At 52.3% G+C, this 17,122-nt stretch overlaps 2 protein-coding genes across 4 annotated transcripts; both read right to left on the bottom strand.

The window, feature by feature from the left end:
• Positions 1–3,267: 3,267 nt before the first annotated feature.
• Positions 3,268–8,654, bottom strand: si:dkey-273o13.3 (filaggrin-2). The gene is made up of 8 exons (XM_061804319.1): positions 7,994–8,654; positions 7,476–7,660; positions 5,315–7,346; positions 5,028–5,056; positions 4,779–4,937; positions 4,635–4,701; positions 4,449–4,547; positions 3,268–4,212 (listed from the first exon to the last, which is right to left on the bottom strand). Exons 2-8 carry the CDS (start codon positions 7,598–7,600, stop codon positions 3,472–3,474), a joined length of 3,252 nt encoding a protein of 1,083 aa, XP_061660303.1. The 5' UTR covers positions 7,601–7,660; positions 7,994–8,654; the 3' UTR covers positions 3,268–3,471.
• A 606-nt stretch (positions 8,655–9,260) lies between these two features.
• On the bottom strand, positions 9,261–14,888 carry zfpl1 (zinc finger protein-like 1). 3 transcript variants are annotated; one of them, XM_061804299.1, is made up of 9 exons: positions 14,597–14,888; positions 12,293–12,521; positions 11,629–11,733; positions 11,443–11,554; positions 11,107–11,300; positions 10,409–10,499; positions 10,150–10,329; positions 9,884–10,001; positions 9,261–9,784 (listed from the first exon to the last, which is right to left on the bottom strand). In XM_061804299.1, exons 1-9 carry the CDS (start codon positions 14,665–14,667, stop codon positions 9,598–9,600), a joined length of 1,287 nt encoding a protein of 428 aa, XP_061660283.1. In that variant the 5' UTR covers positions 14,668–14,888; the 3' UTR covers positions 9,261–9,597. The 3 variants fall into 3 exon arrangements, with proteins under 3 accessions (XP_061660283.1, XP_061660281.1, XP_061660282.1); XM_061804297.1 differs by having other exon boundaries at positions 11,629–11,736; positions 14,597–14,880; XM_061804298.1 differs by having other exon boundaries at positions 10,409–10,496; positions 11,629–11,736; positions 14,597–14,854.
• Positions 14,889–17,122: the final 2,234 nt, after the last annotated feature.

Raw genomic sequence — 17,122 nt, 5'->3', positions numbered from 1 at the left:
GGGGTGGGGCGGGGCGGTGGAGGGGGGGGGGGAGAACGGCGACAGCACCGAGGGAACGGCGAGGCTGCCCTCGTCTGAAAAGGGGGGAGACAAAATTGAGGGGGAAAAAAAAACAAACAAAAGCAGCCAATGGCAACAGCAATAGAATCGGTGCAGACCAGGTAGAAAAAGAACCAGACGCCGAGATTTGACCTGAATACGCAGCGTACCTCCCGGGGTGCCACACGGTGGATTTGCCAAACCCCAACGTCGGGAACGACTTAGCGCTAATGCCCGCCTATCATCCTGTTAAACCGCTCATTGTCTGCTCAGCATACGCACGAAGGGCAGAGGTGACGACCAAGACGAAAGACAAAGACAAAGTTGCCTCCGAGGTTACCTTTGGGTTTTACGAACACTTTCTGTCAAAATGTGAACATTTCAAATGTCGCAGCGTCTTCTGCTTTATCAGCTAAAAGTCCGACGCATCATTTCTACCATGACGGGCCGGCCATTTTCCCTCCCGCGATAATTTCTTCGGCCTTTGGAATGTGAAATTCACGGACCGTCAGAGTCATTTTTGTCACGGGCCGCATTGTGGTTACGCTTTCCCTCAGACAAAATTGCTTCATCGCATCATCACATTCACACACGACATTTATGACCTCGTTATGGAAATAGAAATGAGGGCAAATGGGTTTTCCACCTGGCCTTCATAATTAGTAACACAACAAAGCGCAACGTTATCGTTTAAGCGATCACAATTCAACAGATTTGAAGAAGAATGACGGAGGTTGACACACGATGATTTGCCTTCGCGGGCCACATAAAGTCACGGGGCGGGCCGTATATGGCCCCCGGGTTTGGAGTTTGACACCGGTCAATTACAGGTACTTCAGAGTCGCTGGAGCAACTTCACAAGGTACACAAGGTACAAGGATTAGATTGAGCAGATGTTTTTTTTGGTTTCTTTATTTGTTTGTTTGTTTGTTTTTAATGTTGGGAGCTGTCAGAAAAGGAAAAAAAAAAATCCAAGGTCAAGTAGCAAAAAGTTGGCCCGGAAAAAACAAAAGAAAAAGAAAAAAAAAAACTCGGGACGAAGCAAAATGTCCAGCAACAGGTTGGGGGATTTGCTGCTTGGGGGTCAGTTAAATGGATGAAAAAAAAAAAAAAACATTCCTCATCCTTCCCATTTGAAATGTTTATTTATGGTATGGACCAGGGCGCTGTGGCGTCCGGGATGAATTCGCCGAGGACCCGCAGTGGCTGGCCGTAGACGAGTTCGGCGAATGAGGACAACAGGTCCTCCTTGGGGGCGCACCTGAGGCCGAGCATGACCCACGGGAGTTTATCCAACCAGTTGCCGTCCGTCAAGCCAGCACGCAGGGCTGCTTTCGTGGAGCGGTGGAACCGCTCGCAAAGACCGTTCGCCTGGGGGTGAGAGGCGGTAGAGCGGTGCAGCTTGACCCCCAAACTCTCAGGAGGATGAACCGGTGGTAGAAAGTCACCATCCCCAGGAACTCCCGGAGGCCCCGAGCCGAGCGAGGTCGGGGAAAAGCGGAGACGCCCTCCACCTTTGCCGGAAGGGGGGCGGCGCCGTTCTTGTCTATGAGGTGCCCGAGGAACTGGATAGAGGGCACCCCGAAAACACACTTCGCCGGGTTGATGATCAGGCCATGCTGCTCAAGTCTTGCGAAGAGGTCGCGGAGGTGCATCAGATGTTCATCCTCCGAGGATGTCATCCAAATAGACGAACACAAATGGCAAGTCCCTGAGCACAGAATCCATTCAACGCTGGAAAGATTGTGCCGCGTTTTTAAGACCAAACGGCATCCTCAGAAACTCGAACAGTCCAAACGGAGTGATTACAGCTGTCTCGGGAACGTCTGAGGGGTGCACGGGAACCTGGTGATACCCGCGCACCAGGTCGACCTTGGAGAACAGGATTTTGCCCGCCAGGTGGGCTGAGAAGTCCTGAATGTGTGGAACAGGGTAGCGGTCGGGCGCAGTGGCGTCGTTAAGGCGGCGGTAGTCACCACACGGTCGCCACCCGCCACTCGGTTTAGGGACGATGTGTAGCGGCGAGGCCCACGGGCTATCCGAGCGGCGGACGATGCCCAGACGCTCCATGTTGGCAAACTCGGACTTAGCGACTGCTAGCTTCTCGGGTCAAGCCGTCGGGCCCTCGCGTGAATCGGGGGGAACCTGGGTCTCAATGTGGTGCTCGACCCCATGTTTAGTCGTGGCAGAGGAGAAAGTGGGCCGTGTCAAGCCAGGGAACTCACCAAGGAGGAGTTGGGACTTGGTGCCGTCCGATAGCGAACTGGAGAGACCGCCATAAGTCGCCTCATTGCGGACGCAGGCGATAGGGGAGCCATTAGCGGACAGCAGGGTTGGCCCATGAGTCCCGCCAGCGGCGTCCTCCGCAGCGGCCGTCAGGACGCTCCTCTGGGCGCCGGTGTCGCAAAGGAATTTGCGCCCGGAAAGGTTGTCCTTGACGAACCGCAGCCGGCTCTTCGCGCCCACGCTCACGGCCGCTGCCAAGCGTGGGCTTTGGCGTTTCCCGACGCGTCGTAGTTGCAAGGGGCGCGGCACCTCTTCGCTTTCGCACAGAAACGGGCGTGGAAGTAGCACAAGCCTGTGCCAGCACGGGCGTCGGTGGCGATGGGGCCCCTGCCGGATGCCGCCCCCGCGCCCGGAGGCGAGTAACTGCGCGTCGCGGCCAGCGTCTCAGGGGAGAAGCGCTGGGTGGCCAGGAAGAAACGGTCGGGCTCCTCGGCCAGGGCCCGGGGCTCAGTGACGGTACTGTTCGCGAGCGCCGTCTGAACATGCGGTGGCATGTGCCTGAGAAACAGTTCCATGAAAATGAAATTGGGCTCTTCCGTGCCCAGCAGGTTTAGCATCCTTTCCATGAGCTCGGAAGGTTTGCTGTCCCCCAGTCCATTAATAGCCAACAGACTTCGGGCACGCTCAGGCCGTGAAAGCTCAAAAACCTTGAGAAGGCGAGCCTTGATCCCAGCATACTCATCTCGGGCCGGGGGAGAGGTGATGAAGTTCACTGCTCTGGCCGCCGTTGAGCTCCCGAGTGCTGAGACGACGTGGTAGTAACGCGTGGAATCCTCTGAGATCCCGCGGAGGGCGAACTGAGCCTCCGTCTGTGCGAACCACGCTGCCGCGGACGTCTCCCAAAACTCCGGCAATTCGAGGATGGCGGTTGCCATGTTCGTTTCGGTCTCGAAAACGCCGGGACTGACGTCGGGGTCACCAGTGTGGCGCCGGAGAAAAGGAGTCGGAGGCGGAGTGTGGGACACAGGAACAGAACTCGCTTTATTGTTCGACATCAAAACACAACTCGCATAACGGCGGGATCTCTGTTAACCTTTACTCCGGAAGCGCAACGACAAAAACAGTCCGTGCGGAACCCCGCACCCCAACTCGAGGTCCCGCGGGTGAATTATGTAAACACCACAGGGTTCTGATTTGTTCTGGACGTCAGAGTTGCGTCTGCTCCCCTCCCAACACCTCCTCGGCAATCCCCTCCGTCCAGCCGTGCAGTTCGGACCTGGGCAGACGCGTTCCCTCCGCGGCTTGCGGCTCACGCGGGAACCGGTTTAGCGTCTGGTCCACCGACTGCAGACTGCAGGGGGCGCTGTCGACCTCGGCCGCCATCCAATGATGAAAGATCTCATTCTGGAAGTCCTCGAGCCCTTCGTCCCCGGGGTGGCGGAGGTCCACGACGGCCTCCGTGCCTCTCAGCCGGCACGCCAGCGGGATTTCCTCCAGGCTCGCCGACCTGATCGGGACGGCGGAGGAGCCCGGATTGGGACCGCGGCCGACCCCGAAGGCGTCCTCGGCCGTCGCTTTGGCCGGCAGGGCGGGTAAGACCTCATTGTGGACGGTGACCCGGAGATGGGGTACGTGCAGAGGTCGAGGAGACGCGAGGCGGACCGCTTCCTCCTCCCCGCCCGACTCGCCGTCTTTGTCCGTGTCCCCTTCGGCGGGGATCCACGCTTGACTTCGGTTCGAGCCCGTCAGAATGAATCGCGGGATCTGTTCCCCCGTTTCTGACCAGTCGGACTCCTCCTCCTCCGGAACCGACCCCAGACATTGGTCCTGGCCCGCCGCCTTGACCCTTTCGTAGCTCTGGCTGTCCATGAACTGGACGGGGGGCGGGGCCGGAGGGGTCTCGTCGGGGTCAAAACGGTCGCCGGTTGTGTTTGGCACAGATTGGACCTGAAAAAGAGATCAAAGATGAAAGTGTGGGAGGAATTTGGACCCCCTGTGCAATCCAACGACTTGCGATAGATACAAAGCAGCGTTCAAATTTGTCCTTCGCAAAGATGCGACGGCTCACTCGCGGTTTATGATTTATGATTCATGACACTAAATACGCCAAAGGTGCTCATCGACGAGCAGTATTTTGTCCACCGAAAGTCTGGAATGCAGATCTGGCCTCCGTAAGAACTTACGCCGAAGGTGCGGTTGGCAAATTTGGCCGCGGCCAGTTGTTCCGTCAAGGCCGAAATCCGTCGGCTCAACCTCTGGCGCTCTCCCTCCATGCTCCGAGTCTGGCAAACGGGAAGTACGCGCTTGATAAAACCTCAAGAGGTCTGTGTGACGTTTAGCGTTTGTGACCACCAAAAAGCGGCTCTTACCACGCAGTCGAGTTTTTGCTCCAGGAGGCAGTTTGTCTGTTGTGCCGATGAGCAGTTCTCGTGGAGTCTAAGAACAAGACAAAAGCGAAGCGACGGATCTCGCTGGCGAGCAATACGCACGGCGGCGATTTCGGCGTCGTTTACATTTTAAAACTCTCCGTGAGGTTGCTCAATTCCTCGCGGGTCCTCTGGAGCTCCTCTTCCAGAATTTTATGGCCGCTTAAAAATTCTCCCAGACATTCCATGTCGAGGGCCGACGTCACGAAACTCTGCTGCGGACGTTGGTTCTCGTCCCGAAGGACCCTGCGAGGGAAATTAAGACCAGCGCGCGCAAACTATTTGGACCTTTCGTCAATCTGCATTTGCTAGAAGAGCGCGATCGGGCGTACTTACGTGATCCGATCCAGTTCGTGAGGCGCTTCCTGCATTGAGCAGAGCGACAAGGAAAAGTCAAAATGAGCAATAATAGGTGGCGGGAGGGGGGGGGGGGGGCACCCGTGCATTTGAGGACGAGTGACGACGCCGAAAATGTACGAAGCGGATCAAACTGTGGCAGACGCGTAGCATCAAGCAAGCTGACCACGGAAGTGATTGAGTTTTGCTTTCGATCAGAGAAAGAAAAAAACTTTTGTCCCGTTTACGTACGCGGTTCCTTCCGGAATAAAAAGTCAATGGCATACTTGCGGCACGGAAGGGCCGGTGAAGTCCGTTTGCTCCTCATCCCGACCGGTGCGGCCGGTCATCTTTCTCGCCGAGTCGGGCCAGCAGGAAGGAAGAACAACCTTTTTGTCCTGCGGCGGCGGCGGCGGACCGCCGGCGGGCTCTCCGACGACGTGACCGGCCTTGTCCTCGAGTTCGGACTCATTTTGGGAGAGGTGTCGGCTTTGACGCGGTTCCGGATGACGATGATCGACACGCTGGTTGTCATGGACGCGGCCGCGGTCTGGACTTTGGCGGTCTCCGCGGCCATGCTGACGGTGAAAACGGCTCCGATCTCTGCCGTGCCGATCCAATACATTTGGATCTTCTCCGTGCAAAATCCTGCGCCGATCCTCGTGATCCGGACCGTGCCCGTCTCCTGGAGCGTCGGGGCGGTTCGGACTTCGACGAGCTCCGCGGCGCCGTTCTCGATAGGAACTCGGGCTCCCGTCGTCGTCACGTTGACGTACGCCGCCGTGGTCGTCTCCGCGGTGACGTTGACGGTGTCCCTGCAGCTTTTGACGACTGGGCCTCTGACGGTCTCTGTGGCGATGGAGCTCAAACTCATCAGCTCCGTCTCCGTGGACCCCGCCGCGGTGACGGTTCTGATGATCACGGCGGGTAACGCCGCAGTGATGCTGAGGAAAGCCTCGGTGGTCTCCGTGGTCACGTTTGGAGTAGGACGTATCGCTGTTTTTCCCGCTTTGGGTTTTATTTCCACAAGGCGGTGCGGTCGGACGCCTTGGCTTTAGACGATCGCTACGATGAGCGGGATTGCTGCCGTGGCGGTCTTCGCGGTGACATTCTCTACGGTGAGGAACGCGGCCGCCGTATCCACGGGGACGTCGGCAGCGCTCTCCGCCGTGGTTGTCGTCACAGCGACTGCGAGGAGAACGCCTGTTGTGACGAGAAGTGGAACTGGAGCGATCTCCTCGGTCAGGACTGCAGCATCCGCGACGACGCCGAGGACTTCTGTCGCGAGGGGATCTGCGATGACTCGGGCCGCGGCGGCGGCGACCAATCTCGTCTCCTCGGTTTGGACGACGGCGCTGCCCACGAGAGGGCGAATGTGAGCGATCCCGCGAAGTGCGAGACCGCGACGGCTGTCTTTCCGAAGCGTCGATATCCGTGCAGCTTCTGGGCCGGCGTCGCATCCCGTCGGTGGAGTCCGGAGAGCGGCGATCCCCGCGGCGGCTGGAGGATTTCGACTTGGGAAGCGAGGCGTGAGAATACTTGCCGGAGTTCACCGAGTCGGCGCTGACGGGCCGACTCCGGTGCTGTCCGGCGTTGCTCCCGGATCTCTCTGCGGTGGCCCCCCCGCCGCTTTTTCTCTGAGCGTCTGTGACCCCCAGAGTGCTGAGTCTCATCGGGCTGAGCACTTGTCGCGTGATCTCGTTTAGGAACGCCGAGAACTTCATTTTCTCCTTCATGACATTCTTTCGGACTTGCTTTTCCCCGTCTTCCTCCCGGTTTGCGCGGGCCTCTTTTTCTGCGGGGCAAGTGAGGGCCTCCATCGATTTGGATTTGCGGAAACTTGCACTATTTGGAGTTTTCCGGGTGGCTCGCTGGGCGCCATCGCGAGCGGACTTGCCTCCCGCTTGTTTCTGCAGTTTGCTGTCGCGAGGTCCGGAACCAACCAAAGGTACGGTGTCGTCGTCGTCGTCGTCTTCCACGAAGCCGTCCTTCCCGGAAATGTTGGTCCAAGACTGGGAATGCTGAGGCCTCCTGCGGAGAAATCGATCCCAACTTTCGGTACTGATCTCCGACGGCAGACTAGACGAAGATGCCGTCGTGGAGGAAGAGTTGGACGATGAAGAATACGAAGCAGAGGAGCCGGTCGTTGACGAAGACGAGAATGCAGATGAAGAGGAACCAAAGGAAGAAGTGAAAGAGGCGTCAGAAGGCGAGAGCCGGCCACGGCTTTGCTCGCGGCGGAGGCGATAACCGCGGGAGCGGTGTCGACGATACTGGAGGCCGTCGCTGAGCGAGCTGTCCTCAGCCGTCCAATGGCCGCTGGGTAGAAAAATACAACAACGACGACGACACGCACGTTGAGTCATGCAGGCGGACGTCAATGACAAGACAAGACAACTTGTCTGCTTGCACTTTATCGGCCAATTCGCGCTCGTTGAATTGACTCACTGTTGGTTGCCGTCTTCTTCGTCGGAATGACGGAACTTCAGTTGCGCGTGACGGCGGTTCCGCTTCATTTCTTCACAGTTGGCTGCGGCTGTTTGCTTCTTGACTTTTTCTTGCTGGTCACACATTTCTGTTTTTTTTTTTTGTTTTGTTTTGTTTTGTTTTAATATTCCAATCTGGCGGTTGGCCTGGCAAAAAAAAAAAAAAAAAAAAAAAACAAATCACCGGGGTAAGACTTTTCCTAAAATAGGCAAATATTGTAATTATAAATATTTCAATGAAAATATTTGTTCCTCTCCACAAATGTAACTCAAAATATATTGCTGCCCCTAACTGTGAGAAACACCATTTTAAAAGCATTCAAATCACTTACAGTTAACAAAGTTGGATGAACTGGCTTGAAATTTACAATTTGTAAGGAATGAATTTTCAAAAAAAAAAATAAAAAACGAAAAAAAAAAAAACCCCACAAAACTACTATAATATTCCTCAATTCAGTCGTGTACTACGTGATTACTTACCGTGGGTCTAAAAGAAGTCAGCGGCTGGGATGAAGCCCAAAAAGTCGTTGACTGATGTTTGTCCCGGGAGGGAAATCAAGTTCGGTGTGTGTGTGTGTGTGTGTGACGCGCTTTCCGATTGAACAGCGTGACACACGCACGGGCACGCGCGGCCAAAATTCAATAGAAATAGTGTCACTCAATGACAAGAGGTCAGTCGGCAGTGTTCAACAGTATGAGACATTTTCTGGTTGACGAGGGAAAAGAAAGACACAACAGAAGATCGACGTGAGTGTTCAGACGTCAACGTTATTTCGCAGCGCTTCAGAGCATCGCATCAGGAGAGGAACAAACACACGCACACTACCACGTATTGATCAGGATGTCCCTATTGTGTCAGCCAGCGCAACGGGCAACCAAATAATGTATCGAACGGCGATCAAACGAACGCGTTCCGTCCGTGAAAGGCAAAAAAAAAAAAAAAAACCGTCGAGGAAAAAGAGAAGGCGGGCAGGCGACTTTGAGGAGGACGCGCGCGGCACGCGCCGCCGCGTCGCCTCTACGGATCGAGTGCGTTCGTAAACACGCAGTGCCGCCGGCACCTTTCCCTGCATCAATGGAAGATGGCTCGCGTCCAGCGAGTGTTTGGCACGCGCCGCGGAAATTCGCGCACTCGTGAATACTCCGAACCGGACTCGCGTGCGCGGGGACGTTCCAGCCATTCCACAGAACTGCACGCTACGCGCGCGTCAACCCGGGACACAGCGCAAAAGTGCTTTTGAGGGGGTACCCGAGTAATGGGCTTTATTTTGTGCTTTGCAGACTGGTTCCCCCACCCCCCCCCCCCCAAAAAAAAAAAAAAGCTTACTTTCGAAAAAAAAAAAAAAAAAAAAAAACAGTTGCACAATATAGGTCAGATTTTAATGAGTTTGTCTAGGTCACTTTTTTTTTTTTTTTTTTAGATTTTCAGCCTGACCCGTGACAATGATCGACCCCCCCCCCCCCCCCCAGGACAAACGGGAAAAAAAAAATCAGCTCTGGACTTTCATCACAGCGAGTCCATCCATGCCAGGTTTAGCCTCATCTTGGTTGTACAAAATATTGAAATATTAGGTCAAGCTTTTGGAGTAATTTTGCTCTTTTGGGGGGTCGTGAAAAAGCACCACAATGATGACATTCTGCAGTATTCTCCTTTAATGGATAATCACAAAAAAAAAAAACAACCATAAAAATCCTCCAAAAATCAGAACGATGTGAATAGGTGATCTAAAAGCACTCAATTTCAAAAGAAAATGAGACACGCTAAAGTGTCATTAATTAGGCTGTGTGACTCCAGGTTCGATGCACTGCACTTTTCACAACTATATACATCAGAGAAAGATGTTTATGCATTAGTCAGTCTACTGGTAAATATAAATATCGCCCGCTTTGGACCTCTTCACCTGGATCCAACATTGACGTTCTTGAGGGTTTCGCCTCCATTTCTCAGTTCCAGCCCGATGGGCCAATGGCTCCATCCGCTGGCCAAATCGCGCACTACGTCTCTATTGATTGATATGATTTTTTCGCCTTTCCCTCCTTACGCAATACGGTACGAATGCACTTCCGCGAGTCAATGCCTTTTTTCAGTTTTTACCCACGCGGATGTGCGGGTTTAGAAGAGGATCTAAATTTGGGTCTGAACTCGCGGAGGCGCGTCCAACTTTGGCCATGATGATAATCAGCGTAAAGAATCCCAGCACTCCGATCAAAAGCAGCACGAAGACCCGCTGTTTCCAGGACAGAGACGCCCGCTTTGTGCCTGTGCGGTTTCTGAACCAAAATCAACACACATGTGGTTATACATCAATATTCATCAATCAGTGATTACAACATTTTTAAATAATAATCATAAAATCCCATAATACTAACTTGAGAATTTGAGCAAACCAGCCCAGCGCCGGTCGTCGTCTGTATTTATCGTCGTCGAAGTCCATCTGTGCTGCGAAATTGTTTTCTCGCGTGTCGTAGACCTTTCTCGGGGATGATCCTGAACAAATAATATTAATAATGGGGGGGAAAAAAAAAAAAAAAAGAACTCATCAATAAGACAGCGGGCGGCATCCTCGGATCTTAGAGGTTGCACGTGCAACCAGAGTCTCCGAAAGGAAGCCTCAGGCAAAATGATTTCTCTTCACCTGCATGAATGGTAATCGTGTCGCAGTCAGCAGCGTCAGGAAAGTCGACCGCAGAGTGAGCTTGTAGATCGGAATCGCCGTCCTTACGGGGAAGCCCGGCGTCGTCCTCAGGCGTGTTTGGCGCTCGGCCGAGGCCGGCGTTGTACGAGAGGCCGTGGTGGGGGGGACTTTGGCCTCGTTCTGTAGCAACCGGAGGAGAGGGAGGACAATCCGCAGAAGGAGGCAAAGCACACGAAGGGGCGCAGGCGTGAAGACTCACCATCAAACGACGACCACTCCGTGTAATCCGTGACATCTGCGGCCTCCTGACGGACGTCCGCCGGCCCGTCCGGCTCCAGGGCGGAAATCTGCTTGGAAGGCAAATCCACACACGTCATCACTCGCGCCAGATGCTTCGGAGCCCACGAGAAGAAGCCGCGGAAGAACGTGCAAACCGCTGCAAAACGGCCCCGGGCAAGATTCAAACCCACAACCTCCAAACTCTTAAGGCAGACTGAACCCATTGCAAGATATTCAAAACTCAACTCGCAACTACTAATTTAATACCGTGCTAAGTAACTTTTGGTACTGCTGTCATAGCACAGGCGTCAAACACAAGGCTGGGGGGCCAGATCCGGCCCGCGCGTGTCGACTTCCACCATTCCTTTTGAAAATTTCAAATTGTTGAACACCATAAAAGGAAACTCTGAGATATTGGAAGCATTTTTTTGTGTGGTACCAAACCTGAACAAAAGTTACCAAAAAAAAAAAAAAACCATGACCTTTGATGTCCGACCCCAAAACTATTCCTAAATTTCACGTGTAAATATAACGAGGCGATTCAAACATAAACGGCCCCCTGAGTTTGACACCTTGGCTGTACAGCACGTCACGATCGGGCGTCCGTAACGGGGCTGCCTCGGTAGTGTACGTTTGAGTCGAGTCCGGACGAAAAAGCAGAGTTTTGTTGGTCCTCACCAGGGGCAAGCCCAAGCCCGCTCGAGCCCAATTCACAGACGACAGCTGCTCTTTGAGCACGCTGGCGACCGGGCTGGCCAGGTTGGAGGGGGGGAAAAGCGGACCCTGACAGCTGGGGCACTGGTAGCCCGCCGGAGCCGTGTGCAGGGGCAGACGGGACGCCAGGTCGTTGAGACAGGACCAGTGAAAAACATCTGGGTTGGGGGTGGAAATGTCAAAGTAACGGCCACACAAAGCTATTCGCGTACACTAATGTCAGCGTAATACACAGATTTGAACGCGGCGCCACTTTAAAGTCTTTCGCACGTCTCACGACGTGGACGTCCAATATCTCACCATAGCAGATGAGTCTGATGGTGTCTTCGGCAATCAGCTGATTGTCGCACAGAGGACAGTTCGGGTTGTAGTCGCTGTCCTGAAGCCATTGCAGGTAAGACTGGACAATGCACTACGAGGGGAACAGGCACGAGTCGGGCTCTCACAAAAGGTGCGCGTTGCGTGCATTTTGCCTCTGCGACTGACCTTGTTGTGGTTGGAGACGAGGCAATGCTCGCACACGTTCACGCGATGCTCAAAGCAGAATAAATTGGTCACCTTTCTCTTGGGACACTTGCAAAGACCCATAGCCTTCTGTGTTCAAAGCAGCAAAAAACAAAACCAAAATAAATGCGGTTTCTGTTTTTTTCTCTTGCTCTCTCTCGTCACATACACGTTGTATGTACACCAATCCTGGAAGTGTATGCAAAACTCCATTGGTCACTTTTTTTTGTTTGACAGCGTCAGGCAGGTGATGAAACACTTTTGTTTCTTATTGTGGCAGTGCACGATCTCATCTGCAAATCAAATATTCATTAGTATTATTATTATTTTTTTTTTTGAAGTCCGTTACTCCTTTAGGAAGTGTTCTCTTTTTACACGGCAGAAACTTAACTTACAGACCCTTGAAACTTTTTCCAGCCTTAATTTGACCCCCCCCCCCAGTCAAACTATGGATTTAGGAAAGAAGCCGCCACCAAGGTGACGTCGTCTTCGCCGTCGTTTCCTTTCCCGACTTTCCCAGCGGAACATTTGCAGCCATCGGCTCGTCACACAGGCTCAGCTTTCTCATGCTAGCTCCGCTCGCTAGTCGAGAGAGAGAGAGAGAGAGGGGAAAAAAAAACCCCGCCATTGTCGTAGCAAACATTACCTGTGAGACGAAGTTTAGTGAAGTCCGGGCGGCTTGAGGGAACGTTCTCGAGATGACATTCGCCCCCGTTCGATGAGCAAATCGAAAGGAAAGAAGGATGCGGGAGTAAAGCGAAGTGCAAGTGCGGCTGCCGCCTGCCGTCTTCCTGCTTGTGTTTTGCTGCCACGTAGCTTCCGCTTGGCTGCGGCCGCTTCTCGGCTCCGGTTGGATCAGAACTAGCGGGCGCCACCTGTTGGTGCGGAGTAGAAATGACCGGAAAAGACTCGAGTCCACGATGCAGTTTGTGCAGAAATTGCGCGCGAATGTCGACGAGCTGAAGCGGCACTCAAATGCTGTGAAATTCGGTCAAATTGTTGTGTGTATAATGTATTATTATATCACCTTCCTCTCTAAACACCATTACAACAAAATCAAAACAAAGCATTCGGGCGAAACAGTTCAGTCACGTGATCCTGCAGCGTCGTCTCATTGCATTTCGGGGCTTCCGCCAGCAGATGGCGCACACACTTGATGACCAGAGTGTGCAGAGTGAGAAGGGCCGGGATAAAGGACACGCATCCCGGTTTTAGCCTGAGCACACTGAAACTGAGACTTTTTTTTTTCTTAAATGGGGGACCCAAAAAAAAAAAAAAGTATTTTCACAAATATCGGTTCGTGATTTCGTTGCCTTTTGAAACTGATTGATTGCAGGTGAAATAATCATCTGTGGAAAAGAATCCGTTGAAGTAAATGAGTTTGGAAGAAGAAATCGTACGCTAACGTGTCATCGGAGCACCGGAACGATTTGATCCGCGCTCCACGTCAATGTTCATTTAAATCGACGCCATTGTGTTAATGGGCAACATTTGTCGTCACTCCAGAGGCCGGCGGCGTCTGCCAAATGTCATAAATGGGAATGCAAATGAGGGGAATCGGATAGTCAAGGACTGGAAGCGGAGGAAACGATGGCCGTAAAAACGTCCCCGATGGACACTTCGGCTGTTGTCGTCATTCAAAGCCGCTCGCTCCTCGGGACAATGACGTCACTCTCCAGCTGCCGTTTCTGGATCACGTGCGCGCATACTTTAATATTTCTTTTGAAAATGCAGTCTTCCTGACTGCCCACGAGGACAAGCGCGAGATGTACATCAGATTTATTGTGATTATTTTCTCAAGAGCAGCATTTCGCCGGGAGGACTTCACCTGCGCTGGAAAACCATCCGGAGCAATTCAATGGAGATGTTTATTGATTGATTTGATTTTAATAGAGGCCAGATGAGCATGAATTAGAAGGACGCATGCATCGGTGACTGTTGGAGGGACACTCAAAGGCCATCGACGCGCAAAGTACTTGCGCTAGCAGATGGAAGGCAAACGTGAAGAGACAAATGATAGCGCCGACCGGAGGACGAATGAGGAGGTCGCCGGGTCAGGCCGGGGTTGTGGGGTGGTTCGCCGACTGACTGGTTGCTCTGATTGCCGTTATCGATCAGCTATCGCGTCCATCTGCGAGCTTCAGATGCAAACTTGCTTCGTGCAGGAGTGCAATCCGAGATCAATCAAATCTATTTCGGGTGAGAGTGGGTCACCGGCCAATCACAGGCAGGCCGTGGAGACAAACAACCGCCATCCACCATTCATTATCCAAGCCGGTTATCCTCACGAGGGTCACGGGAGAGCCGGAGCCAATCCGGCTAGCTTCGGGCGAAAGGCGGACTACGCCCCGAATCGGTCGCCAGTCAGATATCGACACCGTCGCTGAGCAGGGAATCGATCCCGCGCTCTTACGTACGTTGCGTAGACAAGGGTTGACAATTTATAGGAACTTTCATGCCTGATTTTGCAGAATCAAACCCAGAATCTGAGAGCTGTGACACAAACATGCTAACCGCTACGCCGCCCTTCCAAGTTTTTGATATTATGAATAGTAGATGCAAAATCATTTTGACTATGCGCAAATGGAATATATATCATTTTGAAAAACATGAAATCAGTGTCATCCACAGTTAATCCTGGAATAAAAAAAAAAAAAAAAAAAGCACATCATCAGGCTTTGCTTGCTCAAAACTCGATGGATCGGCGTGAAAGTGAAAGGCCAGAGGAAAGCGCAGAGAGTTCTGGAGGGGGGAGCACGACCCAAATGGGGTTAGGAGAATATTGATCAGACAGAGGCAAATGGAGTGCGAGAGACAGACAGAGAGGAATTCAGACGTGTGGCTGCTGACCTCGACTGTTTTTTACAACTAATCAATAGTGGTAATTGTGTGTGCGTGCGTGTTGCTTGTTTGTGCCTCCCCCGATAAAGATCAAAAACTGTGACATTACCTCGGCCCCGCCTTGCTGGCCTCCAAACCTTTCCGCGTGCTTCTATTTAATTTTCCAGGCCGTAATCTCATAAAAGACAGCCGGCGGACGTCCGATGCGCTCGGAGCGCCGTCGCCGTCGCCGAGCAAAGTGGCCGACCCTGACGGGGTTTGTTCCTAATACTGAACGAGCTACAAGGAATGTCAAAGAAAGAACTTGCAAAGCTAGCTCCAATTTACGAGACGCCAAATCCAAACTTCCCGACCTCCTCCTCGAGAATGCCGCGATGCTCCCGTGACCGACGGCGGCAAAGAAGTACTGGAAACCTTGGGCGGTACCGGGAGCAATCCCGCCCGGAACGGATTGTGAAAATAACGGGTCGGCAACGACAGCACTGCGGAAACGCTTCGAGGGCCCGCCTTTGCCGTTCGGGCTTCACGGCTGAGAGAAAAGGGCGCCGAGGCCTTCTGCGCGCCCCCCCCCGCGCGTTTTGTGGGTCAAAAAAATAAAACAAAGCATTTGCCCAAAGTCAGACAAAACTAAACGTTGCCTTTATGATGCAACGGTTAGAGTCAGGCCAGCCGCACACTGAACGACTTTTAAGTATTCCGGCCGCCGACTGACCCTCACGCAGCTCCTGGCACAAACAATGCGCGGCCTGGCGTTTTTATGGGAGTCAGTATTTATTTGGTTTCATTTTGCGCAACGTGACGCCATTGTCAATGAAAAGGGTACTCGCTTGCCGAACGGATTTATCACTCGCGAAGCTGCTCACTGCGCTTATTTCAAGGTTATGAGTTGGAGGTGTGGACCCCCTTGTGAGAAGTGAATTGGATCTTAGTCTCCTTTGGCCATCTGTAGCCAGTCCAGGCTCTTACGTTGGAGAGCTTCCTGCTCGTCGGCAGCCGACTGGATAACGCAACAGTGCTGCAGAGTGTGCCGAAATACTTCCCGTCTTTTTTTTTTTGAAATTCTTCTTATTATCAAGACCCTCCCCATCAATACCGAGGACCCATTTGTTCCTTACAACAGTACAGCCATCGCATTGCCTATCAAGTAATCTGTGTCTTATGGAAGCATTTTTTTTGGAAGAGTTTGGGCCTACTGTACTCCTCTCTTAGGGGTACCTACAGTATGTACCAGGAACTTTTCAACATCCAATAGGATCAGTGTCCATTTTTTTTCAGGGGGGAAAAAAAAAATGAAAAAAAGCCCAGTTCAGCATCTTGTTAATGAGGCCATCGTTCATTCTTCCCACTAAAGCGCACCCGCAATTTGTCTTCCATAAATGGCGCAGTTTACATGCAGCAAATACTTGCTTGCGTGTAGAGCACATAATCCACATAATCAGGCAGGCAGACGTCGGAGAAAAGAATGATTGATACCGGTGGCGTGAATGCGCCGGCGGCGAGATGACGGCAGCCACAATGACGCTAACAGCTGGGCTGATGGCTGTTAGACGCGAGGCGATACCAAACAACATACATGTTGCAATACATTCACATAAAATGACAGCGTGTTGAAAATAAAACGGCACCGGCCTGGCCGACAAAAAGCGGCATCACTCAAAGGCGGCGTGAAAGTCATTTGCAAATGCACAAATATCATCTTCAATCGAAGGTTCCACCGACGTAGACTCAACTCGGGATGACAATCGCAGGCCAATAAAACACAGAAAAAAAACCACCAATCGGCCGACGCGCACTGGCTGCACTTTTCCAGTAACCCAATGACTGCAGTATTATCTATCAAACGAAAGCTTTGGCTAACCGAGAGCCCCTCAAACATTTCTTGTCCCTTGATCCAATCATAAAAGAGCGACTCACTCTAGCGGAACCTCGGAACAATCTGGAGTCCACTTTCCACTTGGAAACTACCGATTTGTGTCCGGGGCTTGACAACGACGTAGACAAAAGTTTCATTTTCGAGGGTATCCAATCAAGAGGATGCCGAAACAAAAAGGGTCATTGCCAAAATGGTTCCTGCTCGTATATTCAATGTGGCATTCAGCGATTGGAATGCCGTAAAGCTACCGAAACCCTCAATGTTCGAAGTGCTTCTTCTTCTTCTTCTTCATCTGGTGGCTCCTTCTGACACTCTCTGTACTTTTCCACTCGCATCATCAAGGCAAATCATGCATCTGTGGGACTCTTTGTAGGCATGAACGCACACTGTTGCTCGCAGAAACTCACTTCTGCCCTGAGTCTCGCCTCCACCACTCTTTCCAGAGGGCTGCATTGATTGATTGATTGATTGATTGGCTGGAATGTTTGAAGTGCAAATTTGCTTTTGTCCAATGGGATCAGGCAACCTGTAGAAATGCCGGCCAGGCGTACTTACGTGGGAGGCAATCTTTTGGATTTTGCAAAAAATACTTCAAACTTCAGGGAGGAAAATGACTTTTGCGTTTTCTTGAAAGCTTTTAAGTGTCAAAGGTTCATCTCTCCAATCCAAAGCACTCAGAATAAGATTTGCGTGACTCATTTCAGCCCAATGTTTGCTCAGCGAGTCCAAGCAGGAGAGAAAATAAGAAGCGTTGTCAATCTG

This window comes from Syngnathoides biaculeatus, chromosome 18 (genome assembly GCF_019802595.1).
Source record: "Syngnathoides biaculeatus isolate LvHL_M chromosome 18, ASM1980259v1, whole genome shotgun sequence".
Lineage (NCBI taxonomy): Eukaryota > Metazoa > Chordata > Actinopteri > Syngnathiformes > Syngnathidae > Syngnathoides > Syngnathoides biaculeatus.
This window is presented reverse-complemented; position numbering and strand designations above follow the sequence as displayed.